Source organism: Dermacentor variabilis, chromosome 3 (assembly GCF_050947875.1).
Source record: "Dermacentor variabilis isolate Ectoservices chromosome 3, ASM5094787v1, whole genome shotgun sequence".
In the NCBI taxonomy this organism is placed as follows: domain Eukaryota; kingdom Metazoa; phylum Arthropoda; class Arachnida; order Ixodida; family Ixodidae; genus Dermacentor; species Dermacentor variabilis.
The window spans coordinates 214,813,447-214,839,592 of record NC_134570.1 but is presented as its reverse complement, the minus strand read 5'-3'; the positions used below and the strand labels follow the sequence as shown (position 1 = coordinate 214,839,592).

The window sequence follows — 26,146 nt, the reverse complement described above, 5'->3', positions numbered from 1 at the left end:
TTTCCTTGATCATCGTCCGTTTGTGTTTCGCTCTCCTGTTATGTTTGTAGCATGGGGACGATGCTTATTAAGACGGAGGCACTGACACGTGGACTTGTTTATCTTTTTTGGGGTGAGCACTTTTCACTTTCTGCATTTCTGACGCGCCTGCATTTTTCCAAAGCTTCTGCAATGTCATCGATGGATCTATCCTATGTCTGTTGTCACCGGACCTTGTGTTATCTGATTGCATGTTTGGGCCACGCGAATGGTGTAGAACTTTCTGGAGGACACGCGGGCACCAGCGACTTCTCTGGAACGTTCGATGGCTCGTGTAAAAAAATTAAATTAAATTGTGGGGTTTTAAGTGCCAAAACCACTTTCTGATTATGAGGCACGCCTTAGTGGACGAATCCGGAAATTTTGACCACCTGGGGTTCTTTAACGTGCACCTAAATCTAAGTACACAGGTGCTTTCGCATTTCGCCCCCATAGAAATGCAGCAGCCGTGGCCGGGATTCCATCCCGCGACCTCCATGCTCAGCAGCCTAACACAATAGTCACTGAACAACCACGGCAGGTGATGGCTCGTGTATAAAAGCCGACGCGCTTGACCTGGACATTAGATTATCGACAATCGCCGACTGTGTTGGCTGCTATCCTGGTTCTTTGAGTGTAGACTGCTGTTGACGGCACAAGTTCGCCCAATAAAACGCTAGTGTCGTCAATTGCTGCCTTCTTCACCGTTAATACTGCGTGGCAACATAAACAGTTAAATACCCCTTCCTCTGGGAGTTACAGGCCGAATCTGTGCATTTTGCTGCTCCATGGTAGATCAAAGTTTGTTTATCGCTTTATTATTTCTAGTGGAGAAATAAAGTACCAAAATAATACGTAGCCTTAATTGTTTGTTGCCAGTCGTATGTCATACGCAAAACAAAGGGTTGGTCTAATAAATTAATAACTGTGGTCTAACTCCGACAATTACATGCCTTTAAGAATGTAAAATGCTAGATTTAAAACTTCAGCAACAGCCGAATGTGTCAAAAATTAACTCCATTGCGCACCTCATATATCCAAATAAGTTTATGCCTTTTAGTAAGCTTAGATGCAGGCCGTAGTGAACTGTTTCTTGTTAGCGTTGAAATGTGGGCCATAACAAGCCATGTAGGCCATTCTTACAGGCGCATCCAGTAATATCCATTCCACAGGAGGACCATATTTTCATCCATACTGAACATCATGTTTCCCGATATGATCCTTAAATTATGACTTCAGCATTGGCAGAACCAGAGATGGCGCTTGGGGCACACTGGGCATGTGCTTAGGATGTCAAGTTGTGTTTGTGACGCGCCAGACTAATGACAGACTTATGACATCTGACAATGACCAATATTCTATTTATTAGTAGGAGTATTGTAATATTGGTGCTCAACAAGGATGAACTGCCGGTTATTTCTTTTTCTTCAAATCTAAAAATTGAAGTTAGTTTAGCAGTTTGCTATTGAAGCCATTTAGATGTTTCGCAGGCAATTCAATAGGAAGACTAAGAGTTAAAGCTTTGTTTTACTGCAGTGACCTTATTTCTTTACTGTCTTGATGTTGTTTTACACCATGTCCTCGTGTTGACTTTTGCACACAATATTTTTCAGGCACCCGCTTTATATAACGCAAGAAGGCAGCTGCAAGGACACAGGTATATCAAAGGGCCAGCCCAGCGCGACTTCACGTAGTGCAGAGGAGCGCACGCCAAAGAATCAAAATACATTGTCATGCAGTTTGGACGAGAAAACTAGAATGCGGGTATCGGTGTGTCATTTCACTAAATGTCACCAAAACTTTCAAAATACAGTATTTCACACCAAGATGAAAATTCTCACGTGCTCTAGGCACTCATCGTAACATGGTATTATTTTGTAATGTCGCTGATGGGAAAGTCAAGATTAAGTATTCTCTCTGAAAGCAAACACATAACAGCAAGCGTCATTGAAAAGTTAGAAACGTGTTTTAAAAAAAAGCTGATTAGTTTTGTGACAAGTGACCGCTTTTTGTCTTGCCTCTCAAAAGACAAAAATAAATAGCAATTCAATAAAATTGTAGATTTGCTTAGTGACATAATACATACTTGCAGTGAGCGCGGTGCTTGTGTTCACTATAAACAGAAACGCCTCATGCTTGGTTAGCTGCTGACGTAATTTAACAGCACGTAAATGCAAGGGTACAAATACAAACCACTGTCATTCTTTATTTTAAATACTGACATGACGCAGACAGATTTTCATGTCTTCCCTTTTATAAATTTTTTTCACTTTAATTTCAGAGTATGACTTCTTCTTAGGTTCCAGAAAAGGAAATCATTGGAGGCAGAGTACCCCAAGAAGTCATTACCGTTTATGTGCATGTTCACGAAGCCAGTTCATTAGAACTGGTCGCGGCAGCGCGAGCAAGAAGCTACGTCTATACCTCTGTACACCGCGGTGAACACATTACGTATTAATTAGAAACGCCAGAGTCGCTTGCAATTGAAAAGTTAATTTGGCACATGTAAAATTGTGGTTTCTCCTACTGTGAAATAGTCATATGAGTGCTTATAGCAGGTATTTTACACTTAGGGTGACTCAATCTACTTGGAAACCAAGGTAGTGAAGGCAGGGATATGTCCAATGCAATAAACTTACAGCATCTGCATGTCACACTTGTTCATCAATTGACGGATTTGAACATATAGTGTTAACCAAGCAAAAGCCCCTTAGTTTGAGGGCTTCTGCAGACATAATCTTTATAAGGCAAATTAAAATTGAAGCATTCTTGCACATAGTAAATTTCTAGACTTAGAGTGCACAGTAGGGCACTGTATTAGTCTTCTCAGACACATATATACTTGTTTTGAGACGAAGATAACATTATGTGAAGCGCGATAATTCTTCTTCAGCGTACCTTAGCCACTTCAGTTAGAAAAAAGCTTTGGTTACAGGTAGTTGGTTAATTCTGCAAGTATATGCATAGCCGCATGCAAAATCCAAGTGCATCGCATGAATTTGTAAAACATTATGGAGCCTTTCCCGATTTATGATTTGCTCCTTTGTTTCTTTTTTTCTGCACTTTTCTGTCTGTATTTATGATTATGTCGCCTTTGATGCATCATAATCTTCACATATAATTTTTTGTTCCCATCTGAAGTGATGCTATACTTTAGTTTGTATTTTCAACTAGTCACAATAATTGAACATGTAATTGCTCCTTGCTGTTTTATACTCATTGGCTACACACTAGATAATATTGTCAATTTATTTTATTTATTTGTGAGAAAGTATACGGGATGAATTCCAACAGCACCAGGAAACTACGTTCCTGAGGACGCCAACCCAATTGCAAATATGATACGCCTCTGTACCGCTTTGAGACCGGGTAGGGTGTTGCTGCAGATCCTCGACAAGACACGCTTAGAAACAATGGGGTGCAGCCCATACATGAATAATTTTATGTGAAATATTTATAACCAATGCTAGACCTGCGGCCTCAAATGCAAATATATGACGCATCTCTAAATGCATTGTGCTCTCCGTCAGGGACATAAATACATTGTACACGACGTTATCAAATGAGCAACTGTCTTAGAATATGGCACCAAAAAACTTTCTTGCACAATTTATTTACGTTACCAGCTCCAAGCTTAGCAGGTCATCTGGTAACATCTGCTGTATAAGTGCATGTATTTTGTGCTATAAATGCGTTTGTTGGCCAGTGATGTGGCGCACATTTCTCTTCGATCGTAGTGTCAATACTTTGTGAGTTTGCGCACGCTTGTTCGATGTTTACCTTTTCATTGTATACTTTATGTTGGAGAAGGTGGAACCAATTGAAAATGATCGATATTTCTACATTGTAATACTGAGGAAACTTTAGACAATATACTTATGTTCTATTACAGTATGCGTTGTAAAGTTCATGGGCATCATATACAGCAGAGGTCACCAGATGAAATCCGTGAACATCAGCTTGGTTTACCAGCTTCCGTTTTGGTGACAAACGCGCTCTCAGCATAAGGCCGCGTGTGTACTGTTGTTCCTGGTCCATAATATCGTTGTCATGCCAGTATGACACTGTCTAATCGGATTTTACGCACACCTGATGGATCATTATTGCGCTGACCGCTGCTTATTGCGCGAAAACCGACTGTAAGCAGTGTGAGACTACTTTTCTGCTCCACTGCTGCCCTCGCCACCGCTACGCGCCAAATGTTTTGTTTTACCCAGTTTGTTGTTCGCATCAAGATCGCGTACCAAAATGACGGAGCCATACGCACTGCAATAACGGGCGAAGCTGAAGTCGGTGAGTTTGACGACGTCCACTGTCGTGAGGAGAACGTTCTCGCACTTCAGATCTCGATGGGCCACGTCGTTCTTGTGCAAGTAAGCCAAGGCACTGGCGAGCTGCATGAAGAACTGGTGGGTTGTCTTCTCGTCCAGGCGTTTTACTTTCTGTAATGGAGAGAAGCCAATGCAGTGCCGTAGCCGCTGGTACTAAATGTCTGCGCTGCCTGCAGTGTTCTTTTTTTTTTTTTTTTTTTTGCAGGCGCCAGCGGCATCCGTTAACGGCGGTATTTCCAGTGGGAATTTTCCACGGTCTACGCCCAGCGAAAATAACACGAAATGACGGCGTCAAGCCAAGTCCCCTCGGTTTCTAAGTCATTGGTTCGCTTACTCAAACACGCTGTCGCTAGGCATGGGTTACGAGGGCAATCTCTATCTGTCGGCTAGGCCCATACAAGTAGTAACTTCATTTCCTTACCAAAATGTATTCTCTTCCTCTCATTTCACCACCAGATTATTCTTGCTAACATCTACATGGCCATAATGAAATCACTTACGAGCATGGTGGCTAAATTAAGAAAGTCCACGGCGCTCGCTCTGCCTTTCCCTATCATGATGGCTTCGTTTATTACGATTTCTTATCAAGTCATTTGATCTCCTTTCTTCCACTGCATTCAACTGCGGCGTACAAAGCACTTACTGGTAATCGTGAGGCTTGAGATTTATTTATTTATTTATTTATTTATTTATTTATTTATTTATTTATTTATCTATCTATTTGTTTGTTTGTTTATCTCCATACTCTCAAGATCCGAAGCCATTACAGAGGGGAGTGGTGAGTACATCTGAAGTCATTGGTAACCTTCTTCTTGAAGTTAGAAGTGTTGCATATGCCAGCGATGGAAGTAGGAAGCTTGTTCCAGTCGTCGGCAGTCCGTGGTATGAATGAGTAAACGTAGGAGTTGGAGTGGCATGCTGCTACCCCCAGGCCTGATCGATGCGACTTGAAATGTTAGGATGGTCAAAGGAACAACTCATCTTAACGGTATCAGTGTAGTAAATCTTATGAAAGAGGCATAAGCGCATAACCTCACGACGTAAGGCAAGGTCAGGCAAACCGAACGTCAGTTGCACTGATGATACGTTTGCGAAATGTCAATAATTAGATAAAATGAAGTGGGCGGCCCTGTTCTGAAGTTATTCTAGAAGACTTGATAGCTTAGCTTGGCCAAGGTCTCAGATGCAGCAGGCATGTTCGAGCTTCAGACGTACCAATGCTTTATAAAGTTCAAACTTAACGTGAAGAGTCGCGGGAAGAAAATTGCGGTGTATGAAACCGACCACGCGGTTAGCGTTAAGAAATATGTATTGAAGATGCAAGTTCCATTATAGAGTGCTAGTGTATACATAGATATTTTAATGATGATACACAGGTTAGTGTTGTGTTACTAAGGGTACACTTGAAAGACACATAGCAAGAGGAAGTCCGTGAGACATGCATACTTCTTCATTTAGTATTATTAAGGCTAATTAAGGAATCACAGCGCCAAGGCGATGTGGCGTTAAGGTCACATTGTAGGGCCGCATGATCGGACGTATCAGTGATTGGTAATCATGTAGTTCGTTTGTAAGTTCGGCGTAGACAGGGCTGGCCAAATATACTTTGATAATGTATCATAATATGGATACGATATGATGGGACGATAAGTATTCGACGTACAGACCAAAGATACGTTCGTAGTATGGTACCTGATACGATATACTCACAATATGTATCCTAATATACTTCTATATATGAGTGAATTCCTTATTATCGCTCCTCTGCAGCGGCTACTGCAAGTTTAGAATAGCTTACCTACCGCCAACAGACCTCCTTTCTTTCGAACTTTGTCTACTAGCTCATAATAATTGTATTGGATTTTCTAACGAAGCACTATACCGCCATCCTGCAACTGCCTGTGAGGCTAGCAGGATTCGAATCAGATCCACGCAGGTAAGCTGTGCCACTAGTGATGGTTTCCACGCCGGTCCAATAGCAAAGCGGGTTATCCACTCTGCAGGGTCTGAATGCGAGACAGTCGATATGAATCCGTCGGTAAAAACAGCGTGAAATAATTACGGACAAGGCAGGAACACAGGATAAGCACTGCCTGTCAACTACTTAGGTTTATTGTGCACGTACACAAACATACCTTGAAATGAGAGGTTTGTGGGGACGGGGGAATCATGCACTTCCAGCCCCGCATGCGTCTAGTGCTTAAAAAGTGAACTCGCCAGAATGAAAGTAAAATGAACTGTAACATTAAAGGCGGTGAAACAAACTCTTTGTCAGAAGGAGCGATGGAAGCGTTGACGCATGCATCACCTTTCACGGCAAACCTTCAAAAATCTCGCGTTGCATTTTTGTCTTTGTACCGGCGGAGAAGCCATGCTTCTTGGAAAATTGAATAGCAGCCACACTTCGCACAGTGGATGGCCAGATTACTCCCGCTTTTTGTTTTCACGTTATTGGCGTGCTTGCGCAGACGGTCGTCAAGGCAACGGCGCAATTGTCCTACATATGATCGGCTGCACGAGGTCGGGATCTCGTACGCGGCCTCGCTTTTGCGGGTCACATCGCTGGTGGTGTGCTTCTTGACAGAACACTTGTTTTTAAGTTTTCCTAGCGTTCACTTTCTTGCACACGGAGAGACCAATACACAGCGCACAACCCGGCACGTCCAGCGGCTTTCCTAACACGATGAGAGACACTGTGCACATACGGGATTGCCGCCACCATGGATTGGTCAACGCCTTGTCGGACGTGGCCCTTGGAGGTCCGGACCTCCCACAAGGGAGTACCAGTCAGGGCAGACCACAGGGATTCAGGATAGCCGCTCGCCTTCAGCCGCTGTGCTTGAGCACTGCAGCTTCGGGCCACCTGACGATGACAGGAATCGGCTGGGGCGTTCCGCAAGACGCTAGTGGCAATGGCCCTTTTCACGAGTTTTTAGTGATTCGACGAAAACGGCAGAAGGAGTTCCTCCGAGCGTGGCGCATAGGTCCAACATGTATGGCTTTGGCTGGAGTGCTGCTCTAAGTCGACAAAGCATATCATACCCTCCACACGTGAGGCCTGGAAAATAGGAATGGAACAAGTTGGGCATTCGGTTCAGCTTGATGTCGGGGCCTTCCTTGGGTTAAGTACCGCATGCCACCAAAAAGTCGTGTACATGTCGGAAGATCCTGACTGAACCAATGGGGTCGAGGTTTTCTTTCATCCATCACTGAAACCTTGTCGACGAGAGAAACAACTGCGCGTCTACCTCGGTGTCGATTACGTTACCTGTAATATTGAAAGCTGAAAGTTGGGATATTTGGAGGCTAGACGTTCGTGACACCTCCAGCGCTTCTAGGAAAAGGAAATACTTGAGGATCGAAATAAACAGCACAGCAGAAAAATCGCTCGTTCAAGTGGGTGTCCAATTTTTAATCGGTAGTTCTATGTCGTTACATAAGTTTTCTCCTAAATCTGTTTTAGTACTTTTTGACAATCAGTTGTATTTGCAGAGAAACGGTCGTGCATTGTCCATGTGCTCTGCAATATTTTCTTGTTATGTATTGAGCGCAAATTAGCGTCTCTGTCTGATGACAGAGTTTTTCCCAAGGGTGTTGAATATGTGCAGTTCGTTAACTGTTTTAAAGAAGAACAGCGGTTTTAAGTTCCATTGAACATATTGTCACGCGCGAACCGTTTACTTAACAATGAAAGGCAGTAAAGGGAGACGGTTGGCGTTTATTCCGGGAGCGGTCCAAAGTTAGCCCGCCTACCATCGTCGTCCTCTTTCTCTACCCTCCGTCTTTTTGTCATTCCCGTTCCTTCTGCCCTTTGCTACGAGAAGGTCGCCACATGTCCCCGTTGGGTGACGAAGCACTTCGGGCGAGTCAGTCAGTCGCTCGTGGATCGAAAGGCTTCAGGCGGGCAACGTGCGTCCCTTGGGCCGAGTGTCGTCCACTGTTCTTGGGGCGCGCATGGCGACGCGATAGTTGACCTCGCTGAAGCGTTCGAGTTTAACGTAAGGTCCAACATAGTGGGACAAGAACTTCTGGCAGAAGCCGCGTTTCCGTAATGCCGTCCAGAACCTCGCAAGATCACCAGGATCGAAATATACATGTAGGCGATGGCTGTCGTAGCGGATCTTTGATCGGTCCTGCGAAGCAGGGTGCGTAGCCGAGCAAGGCGTCGCGCTTCCCCTGCTCGACAGAGGAACTTGGTAATAAAGTCATGGTGATTAGCGAATTAAGGACCGCGCACGCTTATATCGCCTTCCGTTTCTCTACTGTGGGTGCGCTTTAAAACCACGGCGCTGCAATTATGCTTCAGAAACCTTCCTTTCCTTTCTTCTTCTCCTCCCTTAAATTCGTTCTCTTAACTACTACACGCAGAGACAAAGCAACAGCGCTCGCATTCGATCCCATATATATATATATATATATATATATATATATATATATATATATATATATATATATATATATATATATATATATATATATATATATATATATATATATATATATATATATATATGTATAGAGAGAGAGAGAGAGAGAGAGAGAGAGAGAATTATCAGTGATAGCACTCGTAGTACAGCCCTCTCAGCCATCCTCTTTTTCGAAAGTAGTCTTACTAGGGTTATTATAATTACACGAAGGTATTTCGCCCTCGTGAGCAGCAGTCCTTGAGCTAGTTACTCGGGCTAGCTTCCCACGCTAAGAGTGCCGCACTCGCACCTGTTCAAGCTTTTCCTAGGCTCTAGAGCTATACTATGCCCGCGAAATCTTGAGCGGGCAGAGCGGGGACGACGACGAAGTTTCCCTGCTAAGGTGGCTGCCGACCGCTCCTGTGGAAAATCTCGCCTTCCGCGTAAATACGTTCCGTACATCAAGAGATTGGACCCCAAGATATCTGAGGACGCTCCGGACGCTCATGCGCAGTCTGGTTTTTTGACATTCAGCGAATGTCACTCCATCGGCCCTGCAGCTGAATTGTACACCGGGACTAGCCCTAGTGCCTCCGGTGACGCGCTGGCGGCGGTAGATTCACCGGCGCCGCTCGTCACGACGGTATTACCGGCCGCACAATTGACACCTGAGCCTGGATCCCAGCTCCTGGTTCCTACTCCAAGTCCTTCGGCTCCCCCCCCCCAGCCCATCCATCGCCTTCCCAAAATGCACATCAGACCATGAGTGATCTGCCCTCAGGGCGGAGCCCGGCGATGGCTTCCCATACACTGATCGCGAATGGGGCACCAGTTGTTGTGCATGACGAAACGAGTACCCCTATGGATTTGTCTTCTGCGCTACAATCTGTGCCGTCGGCACCCCGTGGTTCTCAGAAGCGTCCTTCGGAGCAATCTGCACCAGATTCGTGTTCGGCCAACAGCGGCTCCCAAGGCGAGCGTTCCTGTCTTACGACTGACCACCCAGTTGTGTCGACGGCGGGCTCGGTTTGCAATAAAGCAACCATTAAAGCTCTGGTCACCACAAGCCTCACGGAGATTCCCAACAGGATTATTCAGGCGAACCTAGACGCTTGTCTTGGCACCACAGGCTTCCGCGGCTTCACGGCCAGGAAGAAGTCAAATACCATCGCTGTGTGGCTCCCGACAGTGGCTGCTGTCGAGCGTTTGCAAACGCTTCAACGTCTCTCAATAAGAAGCGAAGCCACCGTGCCGGTCCAGGTGTACCTGGTAGAGGGCTCGGATTTACAGCGCTGTGTCGTTTATAACGTTGACGTTGGCGAGGAACAGACTGCTCTCCAGCGTGAGCCCTACTGTCCTACTCACCGTGTCATTCAAGCGCGCTACATGGGAAAGGGGCGCACTTGCATTGTCACCTTGCAGGGCCCACCAACTCCCCCAGCCCGCCTGTACTACTATGGCTGCATTCTACGATCTCGGCCATATAAACCCAGTGTCGTCTATTGTTACAACTGTTTCCGACCGGGCCACATGCGCCGATCCTGTCCATTTACAGCGCCAGATGAAGCTGTACTAGCTGGCGCAGTGTCTTACCGATCTGGACTCTGCAAGTCTGACGACCACAACATCACTTCTCCAACTTGTCCCACAAAGCAAAAGGCCACTCAGAAGGTTCGTCGCGGGATTCATAAGCAATGGCCTCAGCATGCAACACAACCAGTGCCGACATCTAACAGGTTTGCGGCGCTCCAGTGGGATGACGACGACTGGCCAGAGCTTTCCGAGCCCGACCCGCCTGCACCCCATTCCCAACAGACTTACAGTGACAAAGTTCGCAAAGACCCCCGTCGCCCGCTGGTTACACAGAAGCAGAGCGAGCCGGAACATCCGCGTGATGATATGGCAGCAGTTGACAATCAAATTGCCCGCCTTTTAGCGGAGGTATCCAAGCTCCGACAGCACCGTGAACTACTTGCGCGTCGGCGACGTGCAGTGGAATCTCACACCACTACAACTATCGATTCCGCTGCATCATCGTCTGTCACGCCCTGCTGTATCGGTCGCAGAGTCTACCAGGTCTTCAGCTCCGTTGCCAGATAACTCTACAACATCCCTTTTGCGGTTCATGTTCAGCCAGTTATCCAACCTGACATCTGTGATTTTACAACGCCTGGACTCGTAATCAAAATGGCGGGCACCGGTGTTTGTGGCGTGCTTCAGTGGAATTCTAGAGGGTTCTCCACGAAAGTGGGGTAGCTTAAATCACGTATACGTATGAACAAGCTGCAGGTGTGGGCCCTGTTACTACAGGAGACCAACGCCTTGCCTGCCATTCCGGGCTTCAGTGGATACGTGTGTCCTTCGATGAGTGACCGTCGCGTGCACACAGCTGCCCCTCCAGGAAGGCGGCAGTGTATGTTGATACGCGCTATCCTCAGGTCTGCCGTTCTCTTGAAAACTGGTGTAACTCATATCAGGAGGTAGTGGCGGTAGCTGTGAAGTTACCCAAGGCAACTGTTGTGGTAGTGTCATACTACATAAGACCAGCCGGTGGCTCTTCTTCGTGAATTAGTCTGGTCTGGTTAGTGAATGTCTGTCGCCAATACACAGCGTGTCCTATATTAGTTGGTGGTGATTTCAATGCCCCTCACCCAGATTGGGGGTACCCTACTTCTAGCCCTCGAGGTACGCGTGTGTGGGACGCCTTCGCGGATGCGTTGTTTGTACTACTGAACCATCCCGATTCAGCAGCGCGGGCTGTGCCTCAAGCTCGACGTACAATATATGCACCGGATCTTACGTGGTGGTCGGGTCCCGGCACTCCCACTTGGCACCTGGAGCCCGACTGCTGGGGTAGTGACCACCACCCTATCATCATCGGCCTTCATCCGTCGCAGGCCCGCCGATTGCGCCGCAAGTGTTCTGTGGTCAACTGGGACACCTTTCGCTCCGTTTTCCAAGATATCTCTATGGACTCGTCACCACTACTTGTTGACCGCATACAAAGCGCGCTCAATGAAGCTACAACCATCAGCTGGGTAGACGTCGTTCGACCGGCACCGGATATCAGCCTGCTCAACTTGTGGGCTGCTCGCACACAAGCTGAGCTGGCAGCATCCCGAGACCCCACTTTTGCACAAGCACGTACAAGACTGAATTTCCTTACTGCTAAGGCCCGCAGATATGAACGCGACCTCTTGCGGAGGCACTGGCATACGTGGTGTGAGCGGTTTTCATCCAAAATATCGAATGCTTCTCTCTGGCGAACGTTCCGTGCCATGGAACACGGTTGCCGCCGTCCAGACGCGGCAGCCACAGCCTGCTTCGCTGCTGGCTTGTCGCCGGATGATTTCGCCAGAGAAGCAGCCCGGAAGTTTTTCCCGCAGTACGACGTGTTGCCTCAAACAGCCAATGGTGCTTCCTTGGCAGGCATTGCGACACATATCGACAGGTTGCCATCTACAGCAGACTCCGAGGGGATTGCAAGCTCTTTCACCATGCCTGAGTTGCTTGCAGAGATAGATGGTACCAGTCGCAAGACAGCACCCGGTCCAGACTCTATTACTTATGAGGCCTACAAGAATCTGAGTTCCGCTGTGCTGCCTCAACTCCTCGACACCATTAACAAGGTATGGCTAGATGGCGTTGTCCCTCCAGGCTGGCTAGAAATCAGCTATTGTGATCCCGATTCCGAAACCAAGCAAGCCGCCGGCTGACCTTGGCAACTTCCGACCGATTTCCCTAACGTCAACGTTGTGCAAGCTTGCAGAGAAAATTCTAGTCACACGACTGTAGTGGTGGCTAGAGCACCACGGTTTCTACAACCCTGTTCAAATTGGCTTCCGTCCATCCATAGGTACTGAAGATGGGCTGGCTGTCTTGGCATCCTCAGTTTTATCGTCAACTCGTAGCCACAGTGTCCGTACTGTCCTAGCTATGGGCGTCGAAAAGGCGTATAACATCAGTCATGCTGTCATCTTGGCTTCAATTGACATGCTGCATTTTCCCCCTAGAGTAGGGAATTTTGTCAAATCTTTCCTTGAAGACCGACATTTTGCAATTCACCTCAGTGATGACGCCGTCGGCCCATATGTCCCTCTTCGTGGCGTACCCCAGGGATATGTATTGTCACCAACATTATTCAATATTGCTTTCATCCCGCTTGCATGGCGCTTACACGATGTACCCGACATAAAGTTCTTGTTGTACGCTGATGGCATCACGGTATGGAGCACTCATCATGACCTGCAGACTCAAGCCGCTGCCCTTCAATCAGCTTTAGATATCGCGGCGACTTACGCTTCTTCGGTCGGCCTTGGGCTTTCCGTCAGCAAATCTGCTTACATGTCAGTCGCCAATCGCTGAGGCCGGCGTAAACTCTCTGCAACACCCATTCGTCTTCATCTATCCGGAACCCCTCTTCAACAATGTTCAACTATAAAAATTCTGGGTCTGATGCTACACGAGTCGGGAACCGGAACTGCTTGGCTCTCCAGCGCTAAAAAGCAGGCAATTCAGACGTTAGGTCTGATTAGCCGCATTGCTCCTAAAACGGGCGGCGGCAGCTCATATGTTGCGCGACAATTGGTGAAGGCGGTAGTGCAACCACGCCTTGTTTATCAAGCCCAATTCCAGCATTTGACCAGGGCAGAATGGTATCCCCTTGAGGCTGTTAGTCGCGAGGCAATGAGGGTCATCACTTGCCTTCCCCGCATCACCCCGATCGTGGCTCTCCAAGAAAATGCACAGCTCAACACACTAGATGAGCTGGTGCAGCAGCGACGTGATGCTCGCAGGCTTAAGGCCAGCCTTTCACACGCAACGTGTGCTCTCAGGGCTTACGCTTTCTCGAACTCGCTTTTACCACCACCATCGCCAGTTCTTCCTCCCTGGAGTTTTGTACAGCTGAGTGATAACAAGCCAACTGATATACATCGCCCGACATCAACTCACGCGGCGGCGTCGCTGCGTGACCGAATTATAGCTCAAGATGCCCACCTGCCGCTTGGCTCCATCGTCCTTCACGTTGATGCAAGCATTCAGGACTGCGAAACAACCACTGCAATTTATTGCCCATGCGCAACTTCCCTTAATAAGACGACCCGTTTTCAAATCCAAGAACCTCCTTCCTCCTTTTGTGCTGAGCTCCTTGCTGTCTGAGAAGCATTGTGCTCTGTGGCCGCCTTTCCCATGGTCGCCACGGCCCACATCGTCATCCGCACTGATGCCCTCCAGGCGAGGTGGCTTCTGCGAGGCGTGAGTCCCAGCCCTGACATATGCCAACAGATCCATCTTCTGGCGGCACGCATCCCGCAGCCAATATCTGTCGAGTGGATCACACGCGACCTTCTAAGCTTCCAAAGCCGTGCGGATTCTGCGACCCGTCTAGCGACCTCTCCATCGTCACTGCCTCAACTCTTTCACCTAGATGATGCCACCCTCCTTTTAACAAGAAAGGAGCACCTCCGGCGCCGCACACGTGCTCTCATACTTCAGTGTGCGGTAAACCTCCCCCGCGGTCTTACTCGTGCAGAGAAGGTTGCGCTTCGGAGGATCAGGGTCGGGGTTGCGCTCACTCCTACCGTGACTAGAAAGTGGCCGCACTTTCACCCGTTATATCGTCGTCCTGAGTGTCCACTCTGCATATCGCGAAATGCTGAAGCCTACATCCACCACCTGCTGTGGGTTTGCCCTGCACTGAAACCAACGAGGCTCCGGCACCTCGCAGCAGCGGGACTCTCGCCCCATAATCCGAGCGATTATACTGCTTGGACGCAGGGACCGCATTATCGATCCCTCTTGCACTTCATTAGGTCAGCAAATCTTTTTTCATTCATTTAATCATCCTTATTCACCTCCATCCCATACCCCTGTATGCCCTGAGGCATTTACCTTCGCATTAAAAAAAAAAAGCCTCGAGCGATCGGAACGCACGTTTTCTGCGCTTTGCCGGCAGAGAAGGGGGCTTTGTTCCGGCCACAAAGCGCTCCATGTCTCAGTAAGCTGCCTGGTGTTGTGTCGTGCGGATGCTGTCCTCTCGGTGAGCGCATATTCCCCTCATCTTTTAAAAAGTTCAATAATTCCAAGCATTTGATTCGCGAACCATACTTAGTTCAAGGGAATTTTCCACGTCTCAATTTCTCTCGTCGTATTCGAGTGCTGATTGCCCTGTTATCGGTTGTTCACGAAACTTTCTCTCAAGGCTCTAAATATCTTAAGGCAGTTTGTCGTGTGCGTATAATGACCGCGCACGCTTATATCGCCTTCCGTTTCCCTACCGCGGGTGCGCTTTAAAATCAAGGCGCTGCAATAATGCTTCAGAAACATTCCTTTCCTTTCTTCTCCTCCCTTAAATTCGTTCTCTTAACTACTACACGCAGAGAAAAAGCAACAGCGCTCGCATTCGATCCCATATATGAGATGAATATATTGTCACGTGGTAGTGACGGCGAAAAAAGCAACAATACGGTGAAATACAAAACTAACTTTTATTGGGCGAACCTGTGCCCAAAAACACAGGCTACACTTATAGCACAACGATAGCGGCGAACACGGTCGGCGATCGTCGGAAATCTGATCACCGGTTCAAGCGCGTCGGCTTTTATAGAGCAGTCGTCGAATGTTCCAGACTAATAGTTTGGACCCGCGAGCCTTCCACAGAGTTCTACACCATTCGCGTCAGGAGATGAAATCAGATAACACAAGGTTCGGCGAACACAGACAGCGGATAGAAGCATCGATAACTTTCCAGAAACTTCGGATACATGCAGGCGCGTCCCGCGCTGTGCGATAACATTTTTTAGGCGGTGAAACGTGGCCGCCCGATAAAGATAAGTACACGTGTCAATACCCCCCTCTTAAAAAAAGCATTGACCCGATGCTGCAAACAAACGAAAGTAATAAAGAAGCACCCGTAGCAAAGAAAACAACATAAGAAAAGTTCGTCAGCGTCCGAAAAAGGGTTTAAGACGCACCACGTGGACCACTTCAGATCTTGTGCGGTGCCTCTGTGAATGCGAAATGCCGTCTGGCACGACCTCATACTCCAGTGCGCCAATACGTCGGATGTCCTTGTAGGGTCCAAAATAGCATCGCAGTAGCTTCTCAGTCACTCCTCGTCGGCGTATCGGGGTCCATACCCAAACACGGTGGCCGGGCTGGTACTCGACGAAGCGTCGTCGGAGGTTGTAGCGTCGGCTGTCGGTCCTCTGTTGGTTCTTGATCCGTAGGCGGGCTAGCTGTCGGGATTCTTCGGCGCGCTGGAGATAGCTAGCGACGTCAACATTCTCTTCGTCAGTGACGTGCGGCAGCATGGGGTCGAGTGTCGTCGTCGGGTTCCTGCCGTAAACCAACTTAAACGGCGTGATCTGTGTTGTTTCTTGCAATCTGTGTTGTTTCTAGCACGGCCTCAACAAATCCATCCCAATCTGCTGGAATGGTTGGCGAGGAGGTTTGATCGGTTGTAGTAATCCTGCTAGCCTTGTCGGTGGTGTCTTGCGTCGTTGACAGTCTCCGCATGTCTTGACGTAATGGGCGACCTCGGCGGTCAGACGCGGCCAGTAATACCTTTCCTCTATTCTCGACAGCGTCCGGGAGAATCCGAGGTGCCCAGCGGTTGGATCGTCGTGTAGGGAGTGCAGTATTTCTGGACGCAGCGCTGACTGTACAACAAGAAGGTAGCTGGCGCGGACTGCTGAGTTCTTCTTCACGAGCAGGTTGTTTTGTAGCGTGAACGAAGACAACCCGCGCTTAAATGCCCTAAGGACAACGTCGGTGTTCCCTTCCAAATACTCGACGAGGCATTTTAGCTCCGGGTCTGCTCGTTGCTGTTTAGTGAAGTCTTCCGCACTTATTATCCCAAGGAAGGCATCGTCGTCCTCGTCGTCTTGCGGCGGGAGATCGATGGGGGCGCGTGATAAGCAGTCGGCGTCGGAGTGTTTTTCTTCCGAACTTGTATATTACCGTGACGTCATATTCTTGCAGACTGAGTCTCCACCGCACCAGCCGTACTGAAGGGTCCTATAAGTTAGCTAGCCAACACAACGCGTGATGGTCGCTGACGACTTTGAATGGCCTGCCATAGAGGTAAGGGCGGAATTTATCTGTAGCCCAAATGATGGCGAGGCATTCCTTTTCAGTCGTAGAATAATTGCTTTCCGCTTTTGACAGCGACCGGCTAGCATACGATATCACCCGTTCAAGTCCTTCTTTCCTCTGGACTAGGACGGCACCGAGGCCTAGACTACTGGCGTCAGTGTGGATTTCGGTATCGACATCCTCGTCGAAGTGTGCAAGTACCGGCGGCGACTGCATGCGTCGTTTGCGTTCTTGAAATGCCTTGGCCTGCGACGTTTCCCACTTGAACTCGACATCACATTTGGTTAAATGTGTTAGCGGCTCCGCGATGCGTGAAAAGTCCTTGACAAAAAGTTAGGCACACATGCCAAGGAATCTGCGCACTGCCTTCTTGTCATTTGGCTGCGGGAACTTTGCGATGGCAGCTGTCATCTGTGGGTCGGGGCGTACTCCTGATTTGCTGATGACGTGGCCTAGGAACAAAAGCTCATCGTAAGCGAAGCGGCACTTTTCCGGCTTCAGAGTGAGTCCTGATGACTTGATGGCCTCTAACACTGTCGCAAGCCGCCTAAGGTGATCGTCGAAATTACCGGCGAAGACGACGACGTCATCCAAGTAAACAAGACACGTCTGCCACTTCAATCATGCTAACACCGTGTCCATCACGCGCTGGAACGTTGCAGGCGCCGAGCACAGGCCGAATGGCATGACCTTGAACTCGTAGAGGCCGTCTGGCGTGTTGAAGGCGGTCTTTTCGTGATCTCTCTCGTCGACTTCTATTTGCCAGTAGCCAGACTTGAGGTCCATCGACGAGAAGTATTTAGCGTTGCAAAGCCGATCCAATGCGTCGTCTATCCCTGGAAGGGGGTACACATCCTTCTTCGTGATCTTGTTCAGTCGACGATAATCGATGCAGAAGCATAGGGTTCCGCCCTTTTTCTTCACCAGGACTACAGGAGAGGCCCACGGGCTTTTGGACGGCTGGATGATGTCGTCGCGCAGCATTTCGTCGACTTGTTGCCTAATAGCTTCACGTTCTCGCGTCGAAACTCGTTAAGGGCTCTGGCGGAGTGGTCGAGCGCACTCTTCGGTTATTATGCGATGCTTTGCAACTGGTGTTTCTCGAATCCTCGATGACGTCGAAAAGCAGTCTTTGTATCGTCGGAGAAGACTTTTGATCTGCTGCCGCTTACTCTTAGGAAGACTTTTATTCCCGTCGAAGTCTGGTTCGGGGACTATGCTCCTCGGGGTAAGTTGCGGCTGAATCCGAGAGGACAAAGGCATTGCTAGTTTCCACAATTTCCTCGATGTATGCGATTGCCGTGCCCTTGTTGATGTGCTTGAACTCTTGGCTGAAGTTCGTTAGCATAACTTCCACTTGCCCTCCGTGGAGTTGAGCGATCCCTCTTGCGACGCAAATTTCGCGGTCGAGCAGTAGATGTCGGTCGCCCTCGATGACGCCTTCTACGTCAGCGGATGTTTCGGTGCCGACGGAAATAATAATGCTGGAGCGCGGCGGGATGCTCACTTGATCTTCGAGCCCACTCAAGGCGTGGTGACTACGACAGCTCTCCGACGGTATCGCTTGATCTTGCGACAGCGTTATCGATTTCAACTTCAGGTCGATGACTGCGCCGTGCTGGTTCAGGAAGCCCATGCCGAGAAAGACGTCTCGTGAACACTGTTGGAGGATAACGAAGGTGACAGGGTAAGTCCGGTCATGAACGGTAATTCTTGCCGTGCAGATCCCAGTCGGCGTAATCAGGTGTCCTCCAGCGGTCCGAATTTGAGGGCCTTCCCATGCAGTCTTAACTTTCCTCAACTGGGCGGCGATGGGTTCACTCATGACGGAGTAATCGGCTCCTGTGCCTACTAAGGCGGTGACTGCGTGGCCGTCGAGAAGCACGTCGATGTCGGTGGTTCCTTGTCTTGCGTTACAGTTGGGTCGTGGCGTCGGATCACGGCTGCGTCGTGTTAAATTGAAGTTGGAACGTCGCGTCGTCGCGTCGTCTTTCGTCGGTGTAGTCTTGGCTTCCTGATTTCGTCGGGACGGTGGCGTGTCGTTATTATGTCGTCTAGATGGTCTCTTCGTCGTCTTCGTCGGCGGCGGAGGATCTTCGTCAGTTAGACGAACAGCAACCGCACCTCCATCGGTTGCTGCTTTTAGTTTTCCGGATATGGGCTGACGGACCGGCGCCGGACTGGGCAAGTGTATGGTCGGCGCTGCGGCGACAGGTAGCGGCCTGGTGACGGCGAACGGGAAGGTTGTCGAGGGCTCCATTGAGTGGCGGCGAGGTAGTCGGCGATATCGCAAGGTCGTTCGCCAATCTGTGGCCGCGACGCGTTAACGGCGAAACCTCGCAGTCCCATCTCCCGGTATGGGCATCGGCGGTACACATGGCCGGCTTCTCCGCAGTGGTAGCGGAGCGGGCGGTGGTCGGGGGCTCGCCAAATATCTGTCTTCCTTGGGTAGCTGCGCTGGGCGACGGGTGGGCGTGCTGGCGGTGGTGGTCGACGGAATTGCGGCGTTACGGGGCCCTGGCACAGTCGTGGAGGGGGACCTTGACGGCGGCGACGGCGGAGTATCTCATCGCTTGCGGCTGAGGCTGCGGAGGTTCAGGGGCTACTCCGAGTTGTTGTTGTAGCCCCTCACGCACGGCGTCGGCAATCGAAGTCACTTGAGGCTGTGATGACGGGAACAGCTTCTGTAGCTCCTCCCGCACGACCGCTCGGATAGTCTCGCGCAGGTCGTCGGTGGCCAGTGACTGAACTCCCGCGTAGCTTGTCGAGTTCTGGCGGCCGTCGAATTGCCGGTTTCACATCTCGAGTGTCTTCTCGATGCTGGTGGCCTCGCGAAGAAACTCGTCGACTGTCTTTGGTGGGCTTCGTACCATTCCGGCAAAAAGTTCCCACTTCACACCACGCATGAGTAGGCGGAGTTTCTTCTCCTCGGGCATTTCAGGGTCGGCGTGGCGAAATAGACGGCTTATTTCTTCCGTAAACATGGCAACGTTCTCGTTTGGTAGCTGCACTCGGGCGTCCAGCATAGCTTCGGCCCTTACCTTGCGCACGACGCTTGTAAAGGTGAGCAGGAAGCCGCTAACAGGTCCCATGTTGTCAAGGTCGACTCCCTGTTCTCAAACCACGTTCTGGCGGCGTCTTCTAAGGCGAAGTAGACATGCCGCAGCTTGTCGTCGGCGTCCCAGTTGTTGAATGTCGCAATCCGTTCGTAGGTCTCTAGCCAGGATTCCGGGTCTTCAGTCGCTGCTCCATGGAAGGTCGGTGGGTCACGAGGTTGTTGTAGGATAACGGGGGACGCTGGGGCAGCCATTGGGGTCGTCTTGACCACGATCTTCTTTGTCGTCTCAGGTAGAAGTCCGTGCTCTGGGGGCAGTCCTTGCAGTCTGCGGCTAGCACGCTGGTCTTGGGTGATGTTGGTTTTGTCCTCGGGCTTCGGGCTTGGATCGCGGCTTTGCGGGGGCGTTCGGTACATGAACGCACAAGCACCTCCACCAGATGTCACGTGGTAGTGACGGTGACGAAAGCAACAATACGGTGAAATACAAAACTAACTTTTATTGGGCGAACCTGTGCCCACAAAAACAGGCTACACTTATAGCGCAACGATAGCGGCGAACACGGTCGGTGATCGTCGGAAATCTGATCACCGGTTCAAGCGCGTCGGCTTTTATAGAGCAGTCGTCGAATGTTCCAGACTAATCGTTGGGACCCGCGTGCCTTCCCCAGAGCTCTACACCATTCGCGTCAGGCGCTGAAATAAGATAACACAAGGTTCCGCGAAAACAGACAGTGGGTAGAAGCATCGATAACTTTCCAGAAACTTCGGATACATGCAGGCGCGTCCCGCGCTGTGCGATAGCATTTGTTAGGCGGCGAAACGTGGCCGCCCAATAAAGATAAGTACACGTGTCAATATATATATATATATATATATATATATATATATATATATATATATATATATATATATACTGATAATTCTCTCTCTCTCTCTCTCTCTCTCTCTCTATATATATATATATATATATATATATATATAGAGAGAGAGAGAGAGAGAGAGAGAGAGAGAGAATTATCAGTGATAGCACTCGTAGTACAGCCCTCTCGGCCATCCTCTTTTTCGAAAGTAGTCTTACTAGGGTTATTATAATTACACGAAGTTATTTCGCCCTCGTAAAGAGCAGTCCTTGAAATAGTTACTCGGGCTAGCTTCCCACGCTAAGAGTGCCGCGCTCGTCTAGCACGTGATCAAGCTTTTCCTAGTCTCTAAAGCCGCTCGAGTTCGCTCTTATCCACGGGCGGCCATTTTTCCAAGAAAGTATGCCTTCCAACCACTCGGTCGATTTTCGATGGTCGATTTTCCAATCAAAATCGACCATTGCGGACAACATCAGTCCCTTTCCACGTAAGTATGAGGCTCTGCACAGATCTATGGCGCTTCAAAGTAACCTGGACTCTGACGGACCAACCGACTGAGCTACTTTCCCGGGCATCATCCAAGGGTCACGAGTTTAAATCACCTGTTCTCTTCCTTTTTTCGTTTTCCTTCTTTTTTTCCCTTTTTTTTCTTCTCCCCTTTTGAATATGTCTTTTCATTTAGTTTATCACTATACAGGGGCCCTCCTTAAAAAAAATCTTCTCTATCATCTATGGCCACACATGTGCAGGTCATAAATACCAGGCTCTCTAGTTGAGTGCCATCCGTGTGGTATAACCTAGCGCAGATTGGTCCACCTTGACTGATCAAATAAGGCCCCACTGTTGGTTAAATAAGGCGTACAACTCCTGCGCGGGCGGTAGAGTATCTGCCTCGCGTGCAAGAGGACCGTGGTTCGAATCCCGGTGCCACGCGATTCTCCACCGAAAAAAAACAACAAAAAAACCGTGTGTTGAGAAAATTGCACAAGCAGGTCTGTGCGAGCAGGCCTGGAGTGCGGCCTGATCCCGGTGACCAGAACCGGTAACGCACTCTCTCACCAGAGCAGGATTGGCCACCCTGGTGCTGTACTTGGCCACAACCTCCTATAGGAATACAACAATCAAACCCCGGCCCTCAGTCCCCAGCAGCCGCGAAGCAACTGACCACGGCGGCGGTCAGATCTGTGACGCAGCAGAGGGTGCTAAGAATACCTGGCTCCGGACAGGCCGCCATTGGAATCTGAACCTGGCAACGTTTAACGTTAGACCGCTATCTGGTGAGGCGAGTTTAGCAGTGTTATTGGAGGAATTAGAGGGTAGTAAATGGGATATAATAGGGCTCAGTGAGGTTACGAGGACAAAATAAGCATATACAGTGCTAAATAGCGGGCACGTACTGTGCTATCGGGGCTTAGCGGAGAGACGAGAACTAGGAGTCGGATTCCTTATTAATAAGGATATAGCTGGTAACATACAGGAACTCTATAGCATTAACGAGAGGGTGGCAGGTCTTCTTGTGAAGCTTAATAAGAGGTACAAATTGAAGGTAGTACAGGTCTACGCCCCTACATCCAGTCATGATGACCAGGAAGTCGAAAGCTTTTATGAAGACGTGGAACCGGCCATGGGTAAAGTCAAAGCAAGATACACTGTACTTATGGGCGAATTCAATGCCAGGGTAGGCAAGAAGCAGGCTGCAGACAAGTCAGTGAGGGAATATGGCATAGGCTCTAGGAATAGCAGGGGAGAGTTATTAGTAGAGTTTGCAGAACAGAATAATATGCGGATAATGAATACCTTTTTCCGCAAGCGGGTTCGCCGAAAGTGGACGTGGAGGAGCCCGAATGGTGAGACTAGAAATGAAATAGACTTCATACTCTGCGCGAACCCTGGCATCATACAAGATGTAGACATGCTCGGCAAGGTGCGCTGCAGTGACCATAGAATGGTAAGAACTCGAATTAGCATAGACTTGAGGAGGGAACGGAAGAAACTGGTCCATAAGAAGCCAATAAATGAGTTAGCGGTGAGAGGGAAGCTAGAGGAATTCCGGATCAAGCTACAGAACAGGTATTCGGCTTTAACTCAGGAAGAGGACCTTAGTGTTGAAGCAATGAGCGACAATCTTATGGGCATCATTAAGGAGTGCGCAACAGAAGTCGGTGGTAACTCCGTTAGACAGGATACCAGTAAGCTATCGCAGGAGACGAAAGATCTGACCAAGAAACGCCAATGTATGAAAGCCTCTAACCCTACAGCTAGAATAGAACTGGCAAAATTTTCGAAGTTAATCAACAAGCGTAAGACAGCTGACATAAGAAACTATAATATGGATAGAATTGAACATGCTCTCAGTAACGGAGGAAGCCTAAAAGCAGTGAAGAAGAAACTAGGAATAGGCAAGAATCAGATGTATGCGTTAAGAGACAAAGCAGGCAATATCGTTACTAATATGGATGAGATAGTTCAAGTGGCTGAGGAGTTCTATAGAGATTTATACAGTACCAGTAACGCCCACGACGATAATGTGAGAGAGAATAGTCTAGAGAAATTTGAAATCCCACAAGTAACGCCGGAAGAAGTAAAGAACGCCTTAGGTGCTATGCAAAGGGAAAAGGCAGCTGGGGAGGATCAGGTAACAGCAGATTTGTTGAAGGATGGTGGGCAGATTGTTCTAGAGAAACTGGCCACCCTATATACACAATGCCTCATGACCTCGAACGTACCGGAATCTTGGAAGAACGCTAGCATAATCCTAATCCATAAGAAAGGGGACGCCAAAGACTTGAAAAACTATAGACCGATCAGCTTACTGTCCGTTGCCTACAAAGTATTTACTAAGGTAATCGCAAATAGAATCAGGAACACCTCAGACTTCTGTCAACCAAAGGACCAGGCAGGATTCCGTAAAGGCTACTCAACAATGGACCATATTCACACTATCAATCAGGTGATAGAGAAATGTGCAGAATATAACCAGCCCTTATATATAGCTTTTATTGATTACGAAAAAGCGTTTGATTCAGTCGAAACCTCAGCAGTCATGGAGGCATTACGGAATCAGGATGTAGATGAGCCATATGTAAAAATACTGGAAGATATCTATAACGGCTCCACAGCCACCGTAGTCCTCCATAAAGAAAGCAACAAAATCCCAATAAAGAAAGGCGTAGGACAGGGAGATATGATCTCTCCAATGCTATTCACAGCATGTTTACATGAGGTATTCAGAGACCTGGAGTGGGAAGAATTGGGGATAAAAGTTGATGGAGAATACCTTAGCAACTTGAGATTCGCTGATGATATTGCCTTGCCTAGTAACTCAGGAGACCAATTGTAATGCATGCCCACTGACCTGGAGAGGCAAAGCAGAAGGGTGTGTCTGAAAATGAATCTGCAGAAAACTAAAATAATGTTTAACAGTCTCGGAAGAGAACAACAGTTTACGATAGGTAGCGAGGCACTGGAAGTGGTAAGGGAATACATCTACTTAGGGCAGGTAGTGATCACGAATCCAGACCATGAGACAACCAGAAGAATAAGAATGGGCTGGGAGGCGTTTGGCAGGCATTCTCAAATCATGAACAGCAGGTTGCCACTACCCCTCAACAGAAAAGTGTATAACAGCTGTGTCTTACCAGTACTCACGTATGGGGCAGAAACCTGGAGGCTTGCGAAAAGGGTTCTGCTGAAATTGAGGACGACGCAACGAGCTATGGAAAGAAGAATGATGGGTGTAACGTTAAGGGATAAGAAAAGAGCAGATTGGGTGAGGGAACAAGCGCGAGTTAATGACATCTTAGTTGAAATCAAGAAAAAGAAATGGGCATGGGCAGGACATGTAATGAGGAGGGAAGATAACCGATGGTCATTAAGGGTTACGGACTGGATTCCAAGGGAAGGGAAGCGTAGCAGAGGGCGGCAGAAAGTTAGGTGGGCGGATGAGATTAAGAAGTTTGCAGGGACAACATGGCCTCAATTAGCACATGACCGAGATAGTTGGAGAAGTATGGGAGAGGCCTTTGTCCTGCAGTGGGCGTAACCAGGCTGATGATGATGATGATGATGATGATGATGATGATGATGATGATGATGATGATGATGATGATGATGATGATGTCGAGCGTGTAGCGAGGCGGACGGGTATAAAGAAGAACGAACGGTGAGTATCCAGTGGTCTCGTTTATTCCGGTGTTGAATACATAGGTGACAAAAGGCAAGACACTGTCCCACTTCTTATGTCTGGAATTGACATACATTGATGGCATGTTGGCAGGCGTTCTGTTTGCAAGTTCAACCAGACCATTAGTTTGTGGAGGCTATGGCGTCAAATGTAGGACGCTAGCTGAACACAGACGTAGGGTCTGTTCAACAACGTCTGGGTAAATTGTCTTCCACAATCGCTGATTATAATGCGAGGAGGCTCATGTCGATGAATGATAGAATACAATAGGAAAAGAGAGACTTTTGCCGCTGTTGCCCATGGCAGCGCTGCCGTCTCACAATAACGGGTCAGGTGGTCTACACACAATAACCCAACGATTGTCGCTGCAGGATCGCGGGAAGGGGCTCAGGAGATCTATACCAACTTATTCGAAAGGCGCGCTGGAAGGCGGAACTGGTTGAAGTCGACCATGAGGTGTGTTAGGGGGTCGCTTGTAATGCTGGCTTTTCGGGCAGCTGGCGACGTACCGCTCAGTATCGTGACGGATATTGGGCCAGTGAAAGCGCTGTTGAGCACGGCCGAGCGTTCTTTGAGAGCTAATATGGCCAGAGGTAGGAACGTCGTGCATGGCGTATAATACTTGAATACGGAGGTTCTTTGGGACAACTAAAAGGTAGCGTGCGCCAGTGGTCGCGTGGCTCTTTTGATACAGGGCGCCGTCATGTAAGCGAAAGCGGCTATTTCCTAAAGGCTCGTGTGCGGTCGCGAAGAGTGGTTGCAAACTGTCGTCCTTCTGCTGTTCGCATATGAAGGTACCCATATCAGGAAATTCCGGAGATACAAAGGCGATGTATTGATCCAAGTGGTCAGTGTCGCATTCAGTCGTTGGAAGAGGCATCCGAGAGAGGCAATCAGCATCAGCGTGCCGTCGACCACTCTTGTATGAAACAACAAAATCGTACTCTTGTAGACGTAGAGCCCAACGCACAAGTCCGCCAGAAGGGTCCTGAAGATTCACGAGCCCGCACAGTGAATGATTAGCCATGACCACCGTGAAGGGGCGCCCATGGAGGTAATAACGAAACCGTTGCACCGCGAAGATGACTGCCCAGCACTCTTGCTCGGTCACTGCATACATGCGCTCGGAGCAACGCAAAGAGCGGCTAGCGTACTAGATCACGTGCTCACTCCCGCCGATGCGCTGAACAAGC

At 48.8% G+C, this 26,146-nt stretch overlaps 1 protein-coding gene across 1 annotated transcript in view; it reads right to left on the bottom strand.

Moving 5' to 3' along the window:
- The window catches only part of LOC142575018 (testis-specific serine/threonine-protein kinase 1-like), a 127,439-nt gene that overhangs the window by 66,150 nt on the left and 35,143 nt on the right, over window positions 1–26,146 (bottom strand). The window contains exon 3 of the mRNA XM_075683992.1: window positions 4,286–4,460. Coding sequence (XP_075540107.1) covers window positions 4,286–4,460 — 175 coding nt within the window. The remainder of the gene's footprint in view (window positions 1–4,285; window positions 4,461–26,146) is intronic.